General features: G+C 43.5%; 1 protein-coding gene across 1 annotated transcript in view; it reads right to left on the bottom strand.

The window, feature by feature from the left end:
• The window catches only part of caln2 (calneuron 2), a 69,891-nt gene that overhangs the window by 32,425 nt on the left and 18,581 nt on the right, over nucleotides 1–18,885 (bottom strand). Inside the window, exon 2 of the mRNA XM_087807075.1 lies at nucleotides 15,654–15,778. Coding sequence (XP_087663201.1) covers nucleotides 15,654–15,771 — 118 coding nt within the window. The 5' untranslated portion in view covers nucleotides 15,772–15,778. The remainder of the gene's footprint in view (nucleotides 1–15,653; nucleotides 15,779–18,885) is intronic.

Below are 18,885 nucleotides of genomic sequence, written 5' to 3'. Positions count from 1 at the left end.
AAGCTTCTCCTTCCACTGCTGCTGCTCCGAGTAACAAGCTTCTCCTTCCACTGTTGCTGCTCCGAGTAACAAGCTTCTCCTTCACTGTTGCTGCTCCGAGTAACAAGCTTCTCCTTCACTGCTGCTGCTCCGAGTAACAAGCTTCTCCTTCACTGTTGCTGCTCCGAGTAACAAGCTTCTCCTTCACTGTTGCTGCTCCGAGTAACAAGCTTCTCCTTCCACTGCTGCTGCTCCGAGTAACAAGCTTCTCCTTCACTGCTGCTGCTCCGAGTAACAAGCTTCTCCTTCACTGTTGCTGCTCCGAGTAACAAGCTTCTCCTTCACTGCTGCTGCTCCGAGTAACAAGCTTCTCCTTCACTGTTGCTGCTCCGAGTAACAAGCTTCTCCTTCACTGTTGCTGCTCCGAGTAACAAGCTTCTCCTTCACTGTTGCTGCTCCGAGTAACAAGCTTCTCCTTCACTGCTGCTGCTCCGAGTAACAAGCTACTCCTTCCACTGTTGCTGCTCCGAGTAACAAGCTTCTCCTTCACTGCTGCTGCTCCGAGTAACAAGCCTCTCCTTCACTGTTGCTGCTCCGAGTAACAAGCTTCTCCTTCACTGTTGCTGCTCCGAGTAACAAGCTTCTCCTTCACTGCTGCTGCTCCGAGTAACAAGCTTCTCCTTCACTGTTGCTGCTCCGAGTAACAAGCTTCTCCTTCACTGTTGCTGCTCCGAGTAACAAGCTTCTCCTTCACTGCTGCTGCTCCGAGTAACAAGCTTCTCCTTCACTGTTGCTGCTCCGAGTAACAAGCTTCTCCTTCACTGTTGCTGCTCCGAGTAACAAGCTTCTCCTTCACTGTTGCTGCTCCGAGTAACAAGCTTCTCCTTCACTGTTGCTGCTCCGAGTAACAAGCTTCTCCTTCACTGCTGCTGCTCCGAGTAACAAGCTTCTCCTTCACTGTTGCTGCTCCGAGTAACAAGCTTCTCCTTCACTGTTGCTGCTCCGAGTAACAAGCTTCTCCTTCCACTGCTGCTGCTCCGAGTAACAAGCTTCTCCTTCACTGTTGCTGCTCCGAGTAACAAGCTTCTCCTTCCACTGCTGCTGCTCCGAGTAACAAGCTTCTCCTTCCACTGTTGCTGCTCCGAGTAACAAGCTTCTCCTTCACTGTTGCTGCTCCGAGTAACAAGCTTCTCCTTCACTGCTGCTGCTCCGAGTAACAAGCTTCTCCTTCACTGTTGCTGCTCCGAGTAACAAGCTTCTCCTTCACTGTTGCTGCTCCGAGTAACAAGCTTCTCCTTCCACTGCTGCTGCTCCGAGTAACAAGCTTCTCCTTCACTGCTGCTGCTCCGAGTAACAAGCTTCTCCTTCACTGTTGCTGCTCCGAGTAACAAGCTTCTCCTTCACTGCTGCTGCTCCGAGTAACAAGCTTCTCCTTCACTGTTGCTGCTCCGATTAACAAGCTTCTCCTTCACTGTTGCTGCTCCGAGTAACAAGCTTCTCCTTCACTGTTGCTGCTCCGAGTAACAAGCTTCTCCTTCACTGTTGCTGCTCCGAGTAACAAGCTTCTCCTTCACTGCTGCTGCTCCGAGTAACAAGCTTCTCCTTCCACTGCTGCTGCTCAGAGTAACAAGCTTCTCCTTCACTGTTGCTGCTCCGAGTAACAAGCTTCTCCTTCCACTGCTGCTGCTCCGAGTAACAAGCTTCTCCTTCCACTGCTGCAGCTCCGAGTAACAAGCTTCTCCTTCACTGTTGCTGCTCCGAGTAACAAGCTTCTCCTTCACTGTTGCTGCTCCGAGTAACAAGCTTCTCCTTCACTGTTGCTGCTCCGAGTAACAAGCTTCTCCTTCCACTGCTGCTGCTCCGAGTAACAAGCTTCTCCTTCACTGTTGCTGCTCCGAGTAACAAGCTTCTCCTTCACTGCTGCTGCTCCGAGTAACAAGCTTCTCCTTCACTGTTGCTGCTCCGAGTAACAAGCTTCTCCTTCACTGCTGCTGCTCCGAGTAACAAGCTTCTCCTTCACTGTTGCTGCTCCGAGTAACAAGCTTCTCCTTCACTGTTGCTGCTCCGAGTAACAAGCTTCTCCTTCACTGTTGCTGCTCCGAGTAACAAGCTTCTCCTTCACTGTTGCTGCTCCGAGTAACAAGCTTCTCCTTCACTGCTGCTGCTCCGAGTAACAAGCTTCTCCTTCCACTGCTGCTGCTCAGAGTAACAAGCTTCTCCTTCACTGTTGCTGCTCCGAGTAACAAGCTTCTCCTTCCACTGCTGCTGCTCCGAGTAACAAGCTTCTCCTTCCACTGCTGCTGCTCCGAGTAACAAGCTTCTCCTTCACTGTTGCTGCTCCGAGTAACAAGCTTCTCCTTCACTGTTGCTGCTCCGAGTAACAAGCTTCTCCTTCACTGCTACTGCTCCGAGTAACAAGCTTCTCCTTCCACTGCTGCTGCTCCGAGTCACAAGCTTCTCCTTCACTGCTACTGCTCCGAGTAACAAGCTTCTCCTTCACTGCTACTGCTCCGAGTAACAAGCTTCTCCTTCCACTGCTGCTGCTCCGAGTCACAAGCTTCTCCTTCACTGTTGCTGCTCCGAGAAACAAGCTTCTCCTTCACTGCTGCTGCTCCGAGTAACAAGCTTCTCCTTCACTGTTGCTGCTCCGAGTAACAAGCTTCTCCTTCCACTGCTGCTGCTCCGAGTAACAAGCTTCTCCTTCCACTGTTGCTGCTCCGAGTAACAAGCTTCTCCTTCACTGTTGCTGCTCCGAGTAACAAGCTTCTCCTTCCACTGCTGCTGCTCCGAGTAACAAGCTTCTCTTTCCACTGTTGCTGCTCCGAGTAACAAGCTTCTCCTTCACTGCTGCTGCTCCGAGTAACAAGCTTCTCCTTCACTGTTGCTGCTCCGAGTAACAAGCTTCTCCTTCACTGTTGCTGCTCCGAGTAACAAGCTTCTCCTTCACTGTTGCTGCTCCGAGTAACAAGCTTCTCCTTCACTGTTGCTGCTCCGAGTAACAAGCTTCTCCTTCACTGTTGCTGCTCCGAGTAACAAGCTTCTCCTTCACTGTTGCTGCGCCGAGTAACAAGCTTCTCCTTCACTGCTGCTGCTCCGAGTAACAAGCTTCTCCTTCACTGTTGCTGCTCCGAGTAACAAGCTTCTCCTTCACTGTTGCTGCTCCGAGTAACAAGCTTCTTCACTGTTGCTGCTCCGAGTAACAAGCTTCTCCTTCACTGTTGCTGCTCCGAGTAACAAGCTTCTCCTTCACTGTTGCTGCTCCGAGTAACAAGCTTCTCCTTCACTGCTGCTGCTCCGAGTAACAAGCTTCTCCTTCACTGCTGCTGCTCCGAGTAACAAGCTTCTCCTTCACTGTTGCTGCTCCGAGTAACAAGCTTCTCCTTCACTGTTGCTGCTCCGAGTAACAAGCTTCTCCTTCACTGCTGCTGCTCCGAGTAACAAGCTTCTCCTTCACTGTTGCTGCTCCGAGTAACAAGCTTCTCCTTCCACTGCTGCTGCTCCGAGTAACAAGCTTCTCCTTCCACTGCTGCTGCTCCGAGTAACAAGCTTCTTCACTGTTGCTGCTCCGAGTAACAAGCTTCTCCTTCCACTGCTGCTGCTCCGAGTAACAAGCTTCTCCTTCCACTGCTGCTGCTCCGAGTCACAAGCTTCTCCTTCCACTGCTGCTGCTCCGAGTAACAAGCTTCTCCTTCCACTGCTGCTGCTCCGAGTAACAAGCTTCTCCTTCCACTGCTGCTGCTCCGAGTAACAAGCTTCTCCTTCCACTGCTGCTGCTCCGAGTCACAAGCTTCTCCTTCCACTGTTGCTGCTCCGAGTAACAAGCTTCTCCTTCCACTGTTGCTGCTCCGAGTAACAAGCTTCTCCTTCACTGCTGCTGCTCCGAGTAACAAGCTTCTCCTTCACTGTTGCTGCTCCGAGTAACAAGCTTCTCCTTCACTGTTGCTGCTCCGAGTAACAAGCTTCTCCTTCACTGTTGCTGCGTCGAGTAACAAGCTTCTCCTTCACTGTTGCTGCTCCGAGTAACAAGCTTGTCCTTCACTGTTGCTGCTCCGAGTAACAAGCTTCTCCTTCACTGCTGCTGCTCCGAGTAACAAGCTTCTCCTTCACTGTTGCTGCTCCGAGTAACAAGCTTCTCCTTCACTGTTGCTGCTCCGAGTAACAAGCTTCTCCTTCACTGCTGCTGCTCCGAGTAACAAGCTTCTCCTTCACTGTTGCTGCTCCGAGTAACAAGCTTCTCCTTCACTGCTGCTGCTCCGAGTAACAAGCTTCTCCTTCCACTGTTGCTGCTCCGAGTAACAAGCTTCTCCTTCACTGTTGCTGCTCCGAGTAACAAGCTTCTCCTTCCACTGTTGCTGCTCCGAATAACAAGCTTCTCCTTCCACTGTTGCTGCTCCGAGTAACAAGCTTCTCCTTCCACTGTTGCTGCTCCGAATAACAAGCTTCTCCTTCCACTGTTGCTGCTCCGAGTAACAAGCTTCTCCTTCACTGCTGCTGCTCCGAATAACAAGCTTCTCCTTCACTGTTGCTGCTCCGAGTAACAAGCTTCTCCTTCACTGTTGCTGCTCCGAGTAACAAGCTTCTCCTTCACTGCTGCTGCTCCGAGTAACAAGCTTCTCCTTCACTGTTGCTGCTCCGAGTAACAAGCTTCTCCTTCACTGTTGCTGCTCCGAGTAACAAGCTTCTCCTTCCACTGTTGCTGCTCCGAGTAACAAGCTTCTCCTTCCACTGCTGCCCCGAGTAACAAGCTTCTCCTTCACTGTTGCTGCTCCGAGTAACAAGCTTCTCCTTCACTGCTGCTGCTCCGAGTAACAAGCTTCTCCTTCACTGCTGCTGCTCCGAGTAACAAGCTTCTCCTTCACTGTTGCTGTTCCGAGCAACAAGCTTCTCCTTCCACTGTTGCTGCTCCGAGTAACAAGCTTCTCCTTCACTGTTGCTGCTCCGAGTAACAAGCTTCTCCTTCCACTGTTGCTGCTCCGAATAACAAGCTTCTCCTTCCACTGTTGCTGCTCCGAGTAACAAGCTTCTCCTTCCACTGTTGCTGCTCCGAATAACAAGCTTCTCCTTCCACTGTTGCTGCTCCGAGTAACAAGCTTCTCCTTCCACTGTTGCTGCTCCGAATAACAAGCTTCTCCTTCCACTGTTGCTGCTCCGAATAACAAGCTTCTCCTTCCACTGTTGCTGCTCCGAGTAACAAGCTTCTCCTTCACTGCTGCTGCTCCGAATAACAAGCTTCTCCTTCACTGTTGCTGCTCCGAGTAACAAGCTTCTCCTTCACTGTTGCTGCTCCGAGTAACAAGCTTCTCCTTCACTGCTGCTGCTCCGAGTAACAAGCTTCTCCTTCACTGTTGCTGCTCCGAGTAACAAGCTTCTCCTTCACTGTTGCTGCTCCGAGTAACAAGCTTCTCCTTCCACTGTTGCTGCTCCGAGTAACAAGCTTCTCCTTCCACTGCTGCCCCGAGTAACAAGCTTCTCCTTCACTGTTGCTGCTCCGAGTAACAAGCTTCTCCTTCACTGCTGCTGCTCCGAGTAACAAGCTTCTCCTTCACTGCTGCTGCTCCGAGTAACAAGCTTCTCCTTCACTGTTGCTGTTCCGAGCAACAAGCTTCTCCTTCCACTGTTGCTGCTCCGAGTAACAAGCTTCTCCTTCACTGTTGCTGCTCCGAGTAACAAGCTTCTCCTTCCACTGTTGCTGCTCCGAATAACAAGCTTCTCCTTCCACTGTTGCTGCTCCGAGTAACAAGCTTCTCCTTCCACTGTTGCTGCTCCGAATAACAAGCTTCTCCTTCCACTGTTGCTGCTCCGAGTAACAAGCTTCTCCTTCCACTGTTGCTGCTCCGAATAACAAGCTTCTCCTTCCACTGTTGCTGCTCCGAATAACAAGCTTCTCCTTCCACTGTTGCTGCTCCGAGTAACAAGCTTCTTTTCCACTGTTGCTGCTCCGAGTAACAAGCTTTTCCTTCACTGTTGCTGCTCCGAGTAACAAGCTTCTCCTTCCACTGTTGCTGCTCCAAGTAACAAGCTTCTCCTTCCACTGTTGCTGCTCCGAGTAACAAGCTTCTCCTTCACTGTTGCTGCTCCGAGTAACAAGCTTTTCCTCCCACTGTTTCCGAGTAGTTGAATATTGTGTGTTATATTTGAAAAAACAAGACTTAAAAAGGTCCATCATAAACTCACAGTCACGTTGATAGAAGTCACTGAGCTTGAAAAACGACTTCCTGTTTGATGCATCATGAAGATTCAATCAGTGACGTGAACAGCTGGAGGCTCGACCATAAATATTCATGACAAACTAATGCATCCAAACATTACTAAGTCATTCTGGAGCTTGTGGACGATCCAAGTGATTTCTCTGAAGGCGTTTGTTCACAAAATAGTTGAGGAAGAGAAGATGAGAGTGAACTGAAGCGTCGCACAACAACACGACAAATGTCACACCTGAGCGTCGCACACCAACACAACAAATGTCTCACCTGAGCGTCACACACCAACACGACAAATGTCTCACCTGAGCGTCGCACACCAACACGACAAATGTCACACCTGAGCGTCACACACCAACACGACAAATGTCTCACCTGAGCGTCACACACCAACACAACAAATGTGTCACCTGAGCGTCGCACACCAACACAACAAATGTCTCACCTGAGCGTCGCACACCAACACAACAAATGTCTCACCTGAGCGTCACACACCAACACAACAAATGTGTCACCTGAGCGTCATACACCTGCACGACAAATGTCTCACCTGAGCGTCACACACCAACACAACAAATGTGTCACCTGAGCGTCACACACCAACACAACAAATGTGTCACCTGAGCGTCGCACACCAACACGACAAATGTCTCACCTGAGCGTCGCACACCAACACGACAAATGTCTCACCTGAGCGTCACACACCAACACGACAAATGTCTCACCTGAGCGTCGCACACCAACACGACAAATGTCTCACCTGAGCGTCACACACCAACACAACAAATGTGTCACCTGAGCGCCACACACCAACACAACAAATGTGTCACCTGAGCGTCACACACCAACACAACAAATGTGTCACCTGAGCGTCACACACCAACACAACAAATGTGTCACCTGAGCGTCACACACCAACACAACAAATGTCTCACCTGAGCGTCACACACCAACACAACAAATGTGTCACCTGAGCGCCACACACCAACACAACAAATGTGTCACCTGAGCGCCACACACCAACACAACAAATGTGTCACCTGAGCGTCACACACCAACACAACAAATGTGTCACCTGAGCGCCACACACCAACACAACAAATGTGTCACCTGAGCGTCACACACCAACACAACAAATGTGTCACCTGAGCGTCACACACCAACACAACAAATGTGTCACCTGAGCGTCACACACCAACACAACAAATGTCTCACCTGAGCGTCACACACCAACACAACAAATGTCTCACCTGAGCGTCGCACACCAACACAACAAATGTGTCACCTGAGCGTCACACACCAACACAACACATGTCTCACCTGAGCGTCACACACCAACACGACAAATGTCTCACCTGAGCGTCACACACCAACACGACAAATGTCTCACCTGAGCGTCACACACCAACACAACAAATGTCTCACCTGAGCGTCACACACCAACACGACAAATGTCTCACCTGAGCGTCGCACACCAACACGACAAATGTCTCACCTGAGCGTCACACACCAACACGACAAATGTCTCACCTGAGCGTCGCACACCAACACGACAAATGTCTCACCTGAGCGTCACACACCAACACGACAAATGTCTCACCTGAGCGTCACACACCAACACGACAAATGTCTCACCTGAGCGTCACACACCAACACAACAAATGTCTCACCTGAGCGTCGCACACCAACACAACAAATGTCTCACCTGAGCGTCGCACACCAACACAACAAATGTCTCACCTGAGCGTCACACACCAACACAACAAATGTCTCACCTGAGCGTCACACACCAACACAACAAATGTGTCACCTGAGCGTCACACACCAACACAACAAATGTCTCACCTGAGCTTCACACACCAACACAACAAATGTCTCACCTGAGCGTCACACACCAACACAACAAATGTGTCACCTGAGCGTCACACACCAACACAACAAATGTCTCACCTGAGCGTCGCACACCAACACAACAAATGTCTCACCTGAGCGTCACACACCTGCACGACACATGTCTCACCTGAGCATCACACACCAACACAACAAATGTGTCACCTGAGCGTCACACACCTGCACGACACATGTCTCACCTGAGCATCACACACCAACACAACAAATGTGTCACCTGAGCGTCACACACCTGCACGACACATGTCTCACCTGAGCATCACACACCAACACAACAAATGTGTCACCTGAGCGTCACACACCAACACAACAAATGTGTCACCTGAGCGTCACACACCAACACAACAAATGTCTGGTAAGTTTGACAGTTTAAACACTGTTATTTGAAACTGTCGTGAAAACTGAAGTGTGCCCGGGCTGTCGCGTGGTGATGACATCACTTCCTGCAGTTTCAATGCTTTTTATAATGAATTAATGTAACTTTTAAATGAAGCACTTGATTGATGGATAGAAAACTTTAATTTTTAGCTTGTTTTCATCTATTTTTCCAATTAAAACTGTTGCTTCACTGTAAGAAAAATAAAGTAAATAATGTTCATTAAGTGACAGATTTTAGAAAAACTGTGAAAAAAACGATGATATTTTAAAACCATTCTACATACATGTTATATTTTCAAACGTTTTATACTCACATGATTCATGTCAAATATAACATGTGTGTTTTTTTGTTAAATCCATTTACTACACAACTGTGTCGACACTACACACTGACAGAAAAAATGTGAAAGTACACACTGTAAGCACAATCAGGAAAAAATAATGGTTTAATTTATCTTTTTAAATGTAAAAACTGTGTATTTTCTCACTTAATTATTGTCGTTTTTGTTGTAGTTTTTATTTAACATTAACAATTTATTTTGAGAAATAATAAGATGATTAATATTTTGTGTATTGAAATGAAATCTGTTGCTTCAAGGTCAGAAACTCTAAATACTTTTCATTAACTGATAGAAAATAACAATTCTACGTCCATGACGTCAGTGATTGAAGCAGAAAAACACGTTTCCTTCAATAATTCCACGTGTTTAAAATGAAGTCAAATGACATTTTCTTCGTGAAGACACTGTTTCTCCATCATCTCGACATCTGAAGAGGTTTGACCTTGAGGTCGCGGAGATTCACGACGTTCTCAAAGGTTAATTGTTTTTTAACTGCAGGAGTCGATAAATCCACGATGTAACAATTAACTGGCGTGGCCCTAAAGAAGCACCTGTCAATCACCTGTCAATCACCTGTCAGCCGGTGAGGCAGGTGAGCGGAGGAGGTGACGAGGATTAGAACCAGCATCTCCTCCTGGATGTTATTTTAACTGTGGCTTCATAATTCATTCTGCTTCCTTCAACGTACGGAATGAATCTTTAATGAGGAGAATCTTTCATTGATATTCACTGATCGTCTCTCCAGTCATGTGATCGCCGTCTTTTCAATAAAGTTACATTCAGATCTGGACACGTAATGGTTGCATTTTAAAAATATTCAAACTTTTTTTTCATATAAATGTTGTTAATAATTGAATTCAATAATGTTCGTATTAAAACATTTTTTATATAATAATTACATTTTTTTTAATGTTTTCAGTCACATGATTCCTGTCAAATATAACATTTTTGTTTAGTTGCAGCCTCTAGATGGTAGTAGTTATTATATCATGCGTAGAAAAAGGAAGAAAGATGACTGAGGACAAGAGGATACAGTGACTCCAGCAGCTTTTAAAGCTGATGTTTGGACATATTTTGGTTTGAAAACAAATGAAAGCAGTTACGACTTCGTCAAGAGTCATGTGGTCTGTAAATACTACAACACCAGAGTCAAGTACTGGACAATACTACACGTATATACTTGTTACTACACTATCACAACACCAGAGTCAAGTACTGGACAATACTACACATATATACTTGTTACTACACTATCACAAGACCAGAGTCAAGTACTGGACAATACTACACATATATACTTGTTACTACACTATCACAAGACCAGAGTCAAGTACTGGACAATACTACACATATATACTTGTTACTACACTATCACAAGACCAGAGTCAAGTACTGGACAATAATACACATATATACTTGTTACTACACTATCACAACACCAGAGTCAAGTACTGGACAATACTACACATATATTTGTTACTACACTATCACAACACCAGAGTCAAGTACTGGACAATAATACACATATATATTTGTTACTACACTATCACAACACCAGAGTCAAGTACTGGACAATATTACACATATATCCTTGTTACTACACTATCACAACACCAGAGTCAAGTACTGGACAATACTACACATATATACTTGTTACTACACTATCACAACACCAGAGTCAAGTACTGGACAATACTACACATATATACTTGTTACTACACTATCACAACACCAGAGTCAAGTACTGGACAATAATACACATATATACTTGTTACTACACTATCACAACACCAGAGTCAAGTACTGGACAATAATACACATATATACTTGTTACTACACTATCACAACACCAGAGTCAAGTACTGGACAATAATACACATATATACTTGTTACTACACTATCACAACACCAGAGTCAAGTACTGGACAATACTACACATATATCCTTGTTACTACACTATCACAACACCAGAGTCAAGTACTGGACAATATTACACATATATATTTGTTACTACACTATCACAACACCAGAGTCAAGTACTGGACAATACTACACATATATACTTGTTACTACACTATCACAACACCAGAGTCAAGTACTGGACAATACTACACATATATACTTGTTACTACACTATCACAACACCAGAGTCAAGTACTGGACAATAATACACATATATACTTGTTACTACACTATCACAACACCAGAGTCAAGTACTGGACAATAATACACATATATACTTGTTACTACAATATCACAACACCAGAGTCAAGTACTGGACAATAATACACATATATACTTGTTACTACACTATCACAACACCAGAGTCAAGTACTGGACAATACTACACATATATCCTTGTTACTACACTATCACAACACCAGAGTCAAGTACTCGGCAATACTACACATATATACTTGTTACTACACTATCACAACACTAGAGTCAAGTACTGGACAATACTACACATATATACTTGTTACTACACTATCACAACACCAGAGTCAAGTACTTGACAATACTACATATATATACTTGTTACTACACTTTCACAACACCAGAGTCAAGTACTGGACAATACTACACATATATACTTGTTACTACACTATCACAACACCAGAGTCAAGTACTGAACAATACTACACATATATACTTGTTACTACACTATCACAACACCAGAGTCAAGTACTGGACAATACTACACATAGATACTTGTTACTACACTATCACAACACTAGAGTCAAGTACTGGACAATACTACACATATATCCTTGTTACTACACTATCACAACACCAGAGTCAAGTACTGGACAATACTACACATATATACTTGTTACTACACTATCACAAGACCAGAGTCAAGTACTGGACAATACTACACATATATACTTGTAACTACACTATCACAACACCAGAGTCAAGTACTGGACAATACTACACATATATACTTGTTACTACACTATCACAACACCAGAGTCAAGTACTGGACAATACTACACATATATACTTGTTACTACACTATCACAACACCAGAGTCAAGTACTCGGCAATACTACACATATATACTTGTTACTACACTATCACAACACTAGAGTCAAGTACTGGACAATACTACACATATATACTTGTTACTACAGTATCACAACACCAGAGTCAAGTACTGGACAATACTACACATATATACTTGTTACTACAGTATCACAACACCAGAGTCAAGTACTGGACAATACTACACATATATACTTGTTACCACAGTATCACAACACCAGAGTCAAGTACTGGACAATACTACACATATATACTTGTTACTACACTATCACAACACCAGAGTCAAGTACTGGACAATACTACACATATATACTTGTTACTACACTATCACAACACCAGAGTCAAGTACTGGACAATACTACACATATATCCTTGTTACTACACTATCACTACATATCTTGATACACATCCACAGATTCCTGAGGACAAACACTCGGCTGTCGATTCAACAGATACATTTGTATTCAACACACGAGAGTAAAAGCGAACAGTTTACAAATGAACTGCAGGTTGTAAAGCCAGCAGTGAGTCGACAAACGACTGCTCGTGAGACTCTGAGCCGGAGATCTTCTCACCGTGAGTGAAACCATCGTAACTGTGAGCAGAAGATCCACCGAACCTCTCAAGATGTTTTCATCAATTCCCTCTCAGTCCACGTCCAACCATCACGAGACGACGTCGTAATGGAATCAAATTCAAGGTAATAACGTTAAGAGCCGCGTTTGACCTTCAGACGCCCTTGAAGAACAAACGCCAGTGTTGGCCTGAGCCGAGGCGTCCGTGAGAGACTCTGGATTAAAAGAGTCTTTTCTCTTCGCGCTCGAGGATCATCCGAGCGAAGCACGACGGACCGACACGAACACAATGTGTGGTTTGAACAGGGAATTGTGTGTCTGTGCTGGACCAGCCTCGTGTTGTCGTCACGTTACACACTTTAACTCACTTATTGTGATTTTCTGGACAAATAATCAGTAAAAAAAACTGCAAAAACTGAGAATATTTAGCGAAATAAAATACTTTTCTAATGTCTGTGTTTAATTCATGTCTGATTTTGACTATAAAACAGTTTTTAATGGATAAAAAAACGTGATTTTTCCTCTTTATTGCTATGAATGACACACACAGTTCAACATTTGAATGTTTAAAAAAAAGAACGAGTTTAAATATATCGTTTTTTAAATAATTCAACTCTTTTACACTGAAACTAATATTGTTGTGTGTTTCTGACGAAAAAACGGTCAAACAAAGAACAAATCAATAAAGTGAAGCTAATAGTGACAAAAGCTGCGGTTCATCAAGTGTCCACTAGAGGGTGGATGCGGAAAAGTAATTAAGTAATTTGTATTTATATAAAAGCAGGAAAGAAAAACTCTTTAACAGCATTAAAACACTATCATAGAACCATTAGCCTGTTTTATTTGACAAAAAAAAACAACAATTAAAAACCTTTAAACAGAAAAAAATCAATTTGCTAAATGTTTGAGTTTTTTAGTGAAATACATCACGACGAGATAACCCGTCATAACTCCGTGGTCGTGATGTGGTTATAAAAGCATCATCACGTCAAAAACGGTATATTTAGAAAACTCAAAGCTTGTGTGCACACAAAATAAACACACAAAATATAACTGACTCCAAGTCAAATCTGCACATTTAAACTTTGTTTGACGTTGTGTAGAAATATTACTTTTTATTCTACGAAACTATGATATTGAGTCATTTTCTTAATCATTAAATACTGTGTCTCACTCCCTCTCAGTGAACTCAAACTCTCTGACTTTTTCCTGGGCAAAATAATCTGCTTTTATTTAATAAAAATCGTATTAAAATAAAACAGTTCAATAGAAAGTTCTGGCGATGTGCGTCAAAGTAGAAAGAAATACACAACTTTATCTCTTGTTATTACAGTGTAGTGTGTGTTAGTAACAGTCATTCTGTCTTGAGTCTAATGTACAAGTAGTATTTTAAAGTTTTTATATTTATGGAGGATAATAAGGTGTAGTTTCCTCCTCGTCCGCGGACTCACTTCAACATCTGATGCAAGAGGTACAGCAACAGGCGCCAACATATGACTTCACTCTTGAGAAGTCGACCACATCATCTTGAGTTTACAATCGCAAGTGTTTTACCCAGAATCCTTCACCTCAGTCACACTCCGGTTTCCTCCCAGAGAACCAGACGATGAAGTGCGACTTGAATCTCTCCCACACACCGGTCAATCAATCACACACCTGTCAATCAATCACACCCTAGTGTGACAGGATCTAAATATGTTGATGTTTACAGCAGGTTTCTCACCGGAGAGAGAGAAACAGAGTGTATTCATGTTGTGTAGCAGGAAACACAGAAGAACACAAACTTTCTGTTTCCTTACAAACAAAAACTTCTCCTGCTGATGCAAAAACATGACAACATGAGTTCTGTTTGTTAGCGGCTCAGAGGCGATTTAACTTTGTGTCTTTTATGATTTTATCTTTGTTTCTCTAATGAAGACTTGATTTTATCATTTCAACAAAGATTTAATGACCATTAATGTATATAATAATACGTCAATATATTATATTATTATAGAAAAAATAACATTCCAGTTATTTATAGCTTTAGATTTCGGTTAATACTCGTTTATTTGATTTGATTAAGCATCTTGTGTTTATTTTATTTTATTTCTATTACAGTAAAATACATTTTAACATTTAACGATATCTGCATATATTTATCATTAAATTATTTCAAACATCGTTTAATACATTTTAATCACTTTTACTGTATAAAATATATTTAAATCACTTTTTATTGTTTTACAGATGGATGGATGGATGGATGGATGGATGGATGGATGGATGGATGGATGGATGGATGGATGGATGGATGGATGGATGAATGGATGGATGGATGGATGGATGGATGGATGGATGGATGGATGGACGGACGGACGGATGGATGGATGGATGGATAGATGGATGGATGGATGGATGGATGAAAGACGGATAGATGATGGATGGATGGATGGATGAATGGATGGATGGATGGATGGATGGATGGATGGATGGATGGATGGATGGATGGATGGATGGATGGATGGATGGATGGATGAAAGACGGATAGATGATGGATGGATGGATGGATGGATGGATGGATGGATGGATGGATGGATGGATGGATGGACGGATGGACGGATGGATGGATGGATGGATGGATGGATGGATGGATGGATGGATGGAAAATGTAAACGCAACATTTTATTTAATTTGTTTTTCCTTCATTTTAAATGTTACCAATTAGAAATTTTACTAATGATATACTAGTTTATATTGTTGCACAAATGTATGTTTTATAAACGTTTATTATTTAATTATAAATGACTTTAACAGACATTACATTATTATCTTATATTTATTGTAAACATATTAGTTTTAACATTATGTTAATGTTGTCTTTTCAGCCATGACTGAGGACAAGGGGATACAGTGTGTTTTCCATAAATAGACACACGTGTGTCACATGAATCCTTTTTTTTAAATCGGTTTTATAAAGTGTCGGCTCTGGAGATGCAACCGGTCCGTGAAGATTCATCCGTGAATATAAATCCAACAACACAGTTGAACAGTGGGAGGAAACCAGAGCCGATCAGAGCTCACTGAGGCGCGAGGAGAGCGATGGACGTCGGGTTGTTTTTGTGGGCGACCGGTCCAGTGGCAGGTTCAGGTTCATGGATGTTCAGGTTCAGGTTCATGGATGTTCAGGTTCAGGTTCATGGATGTTCAGTGTAGTTCCAGCGGTGAAGCATCTCAACACTCACCTCCCAGCTCCTCGGTGGAGATGCTGGTGAGCTGGAAGGCTTCGCTGCCCTCCGTCAGTGAGCTGGTCAGGTAGTTGTCAGGGTAGAGCAGACCTGCTCGCACGTGATGGAACGGCATCTTCGCCCTGAAGACACACCAGAGGCACCAGTGAGTCCAGACAACGTTCTCTCAATGAACATAATTATTATTAGTATCATTAGATCAATACTTATTAACAACATTCTCTCGATCATCAATTATTATTAATCAATACATATCAATGCACTTCACTATTATTTCACAAGAAATATTCACAGCATTTGTTCACTTTTCTATACATCCTCAAGAGCTAAAGGAAGGATGAGAACCCAGCCATGGCTGAGGACGAGAGGATGCAGTAATGACTGAGGACGAGAGGATGCAGTAATGGCTGAGGACGAGAGGATACGGTGATGACTGAGGACGAGAGGATAGGGTGATGACTAAGGACGAGAGGATACGGTGATGACTGAGGACGAGAGGATACAGTGATGACTGAGGACGAGAGGATACAGTGATGACATCGGATGAGAGGATACAGTGATGACTGAGGATGAGAGGATACAGTGATGACTGAGGACGAGAGGATACAGTGATGACTGAGGATGAGAGGATACAGTGATGACTGCAGACGAGAGGATGCAGTGATGACTGAGGACGAGAGGATACAGTGATGACTGAGGACGAGAGGGTACAGTGATGACTGAGGACGAGAGGATACAGTGATGACTGAGGACGAGAGGATACAGTGGTGACTGAGGACAAGAGGATACAGTGGTGAATGAGGGTGAGAGGATACAGTGGTGACTGAGGGTGAGAGGATACAGTGATGACTGCAGACGAGAGGATACAGTGATGACTGAGGACGAGAGGGTACAGTGATGACTGAGGACAAGAGGATACAGTAATGAATGGGGAAGAGAGGATAAAGTGATGACTGAGGACAAGAAGATACAGTGATGACTGAGGACGAGAGGATACAGTGATGAATGAGGGTGAGAGGATACAGTGGTGACTGAGGACGAGAGGATACATTGATGACTGAGGACGAGAGGATACAGTGATGACTTTGGATGAGAGGATACAGTGATGACTGAGGACGAGAGGATACAGTGGTGACTGAGGACGAGAGGGTACAGTGATGACTGAGGACAAGAGGATACAGTAATGAATGGGGAAGAGAGGATAAAGTGATGACTGAGGACAAGAAGATACAGTGATGACTGAGGACGAGAGGATACTGTTAGATTAAAATTGTTATAACCATACGTATACCCCATACTTAAATGAATGAAAAAAGATAATCAAATACAAAGTTAGAGAATAACAAAATACACTCTGCACACAAAAACACACACACTCACACACACACACACACACAATCAGCATACATGCATATTGATAAGTGAGCTCAACTCAGGTTAGAGTCAAGTCACCGGTAGACATTTCTGTCTGCCTGGCAACAACACCTGAAGATGTGCACAGAAGGACAAACGGAGCCGGCGAGACCCCAGAGGAGAAGCTGAAGACAGGAACCAACACCCCATACTAACTAAACGTTTGAATTATTCGATTACAGGAGACATCAGGCAAACCCTCACAGCAGGACACCGGGGAGCAGAAACATCAAAGGACAATATGGCCGGAAGATCCGACCCCCTGGTCGGGGAGATGGATGTAAAGAGAAGGAGCTTTCCAGAGCGAGCTTTCCAGAGCTTCTGTTCTGGTCCGTCAATTTGTTGACTCGCAGGAAGAAGTATTTATTTTGCTTGGAAGTGGTAAATAAACGACCCGAACATACTCTGGATTGTTCCTTTTTCTCCGCAAATCGAAGGATAAGACCCAGGAGTGACCGGTGTCTGAGTACATACGTCGTATTTGACTTTAATAATACAGTGATGACTGAGGATGAGAGTACTGAGAACTAGAGGATACAGTGATGACTGAGGACGAGAGGATACAGTGAATCCATCAGCTTTTAAAGCTGATGTTTGGACATATTTTGGTTTGAAAACAAATTAAAGCAGTTACGACTTCGTCAAGAGTCATGTGGTCTGTAAATACTACAACACCAGAGCCAAGTACTGGACAATACTACACATATATACTTGTTACTACACTATCACAACACCAGAGTCAAGTACTGGACAATACTACACATCTATACTTGTTACTAAACTATCTCAACACCAGAGTCAAGTACACGACAATACTACACATATATACTTGTTACTACACTATCACGACACCAGAGTCAAGTACTGGACAATACTACACATATATACTTGTTACTACACTATCACAACACCAGAGTCAAGTACTGGACAATACTACACATATATACTTGTTACTACACTATCACGACACCAGAGTCAAGTACTGGACAATACTACACATATATACTTGTTACTACACTATCACAACACCAGAGTCAAGTACTGGACAATACTACCCATATATACTTGTTACTACACTATCACAACACCAGAGTCAAGTACTGGACAATACTACACATATATACTTGTTACTACACTATCACGACACCAGAGTCAAGTACTGGACAATACTACACATATATACTTGTTACTACACTATCACGACACCAGAGTCAAGTACTGGACAATACTACACATATATACTTGTTACTACACTATCACAACACCAGAGTCAAGTACTGGACAATACTACACATATATACTTGTTACTACACTATCACGACACCAGAGTCAAGTACTGGAAAATACTACAAATATATACTTGTTACTACACTATCACAATACCATAGTCAAGTACTGGACAATATTACATATATAACCCGGTAGCACATATTTAAATATATTTTAAGAAACTGCAGTAATGCTTCGTGTTATTGTTCAAACTGTAACTTACAGGTTATTTATTTGAGGAGCAGATAAACTTCAACACAACAGTAGTGGGAAACACAAACTACCACACACACCTTACTTATAGTGACATGCAGTGAACTCCCATCATGCATTTCTGCACATTTGCGTGACGGCTGATTGGTCCCTACAAACTGTATTTAATTTCAACATATATGTTGCCATTTCAACTGTGATCGGTCGACTGGGCGGCAAAGCATTACGGGAACCGTTCAGGTGTGCAACAGTTGATTTTGAAAGTGGAAACTAAATGTTGTGAAACAAAAATCGTTTATATAAACAAGTTAAAATATAAAACTGTCTTCACTTC

This window comes from Callionymus lyra, chromosome 14, assembly GCF_982586985.1.
Source record: "Callionymus lyra chromosome 14, fCalLyr1.hap1.1, whole genome shotgun sequence".
NCBI classification, from domain to species: domain Eukaryota; kingdom Metazoa; phylum Chordata; class Actinopteri; order Syngnathiformes; family Callionymidae; genus Callionymus; species Callionymus lyra.
Note: the sequence above shows the minus strand (reverse complement) of the source record. Positions and strands in the feature narration are given on the sequence as shown.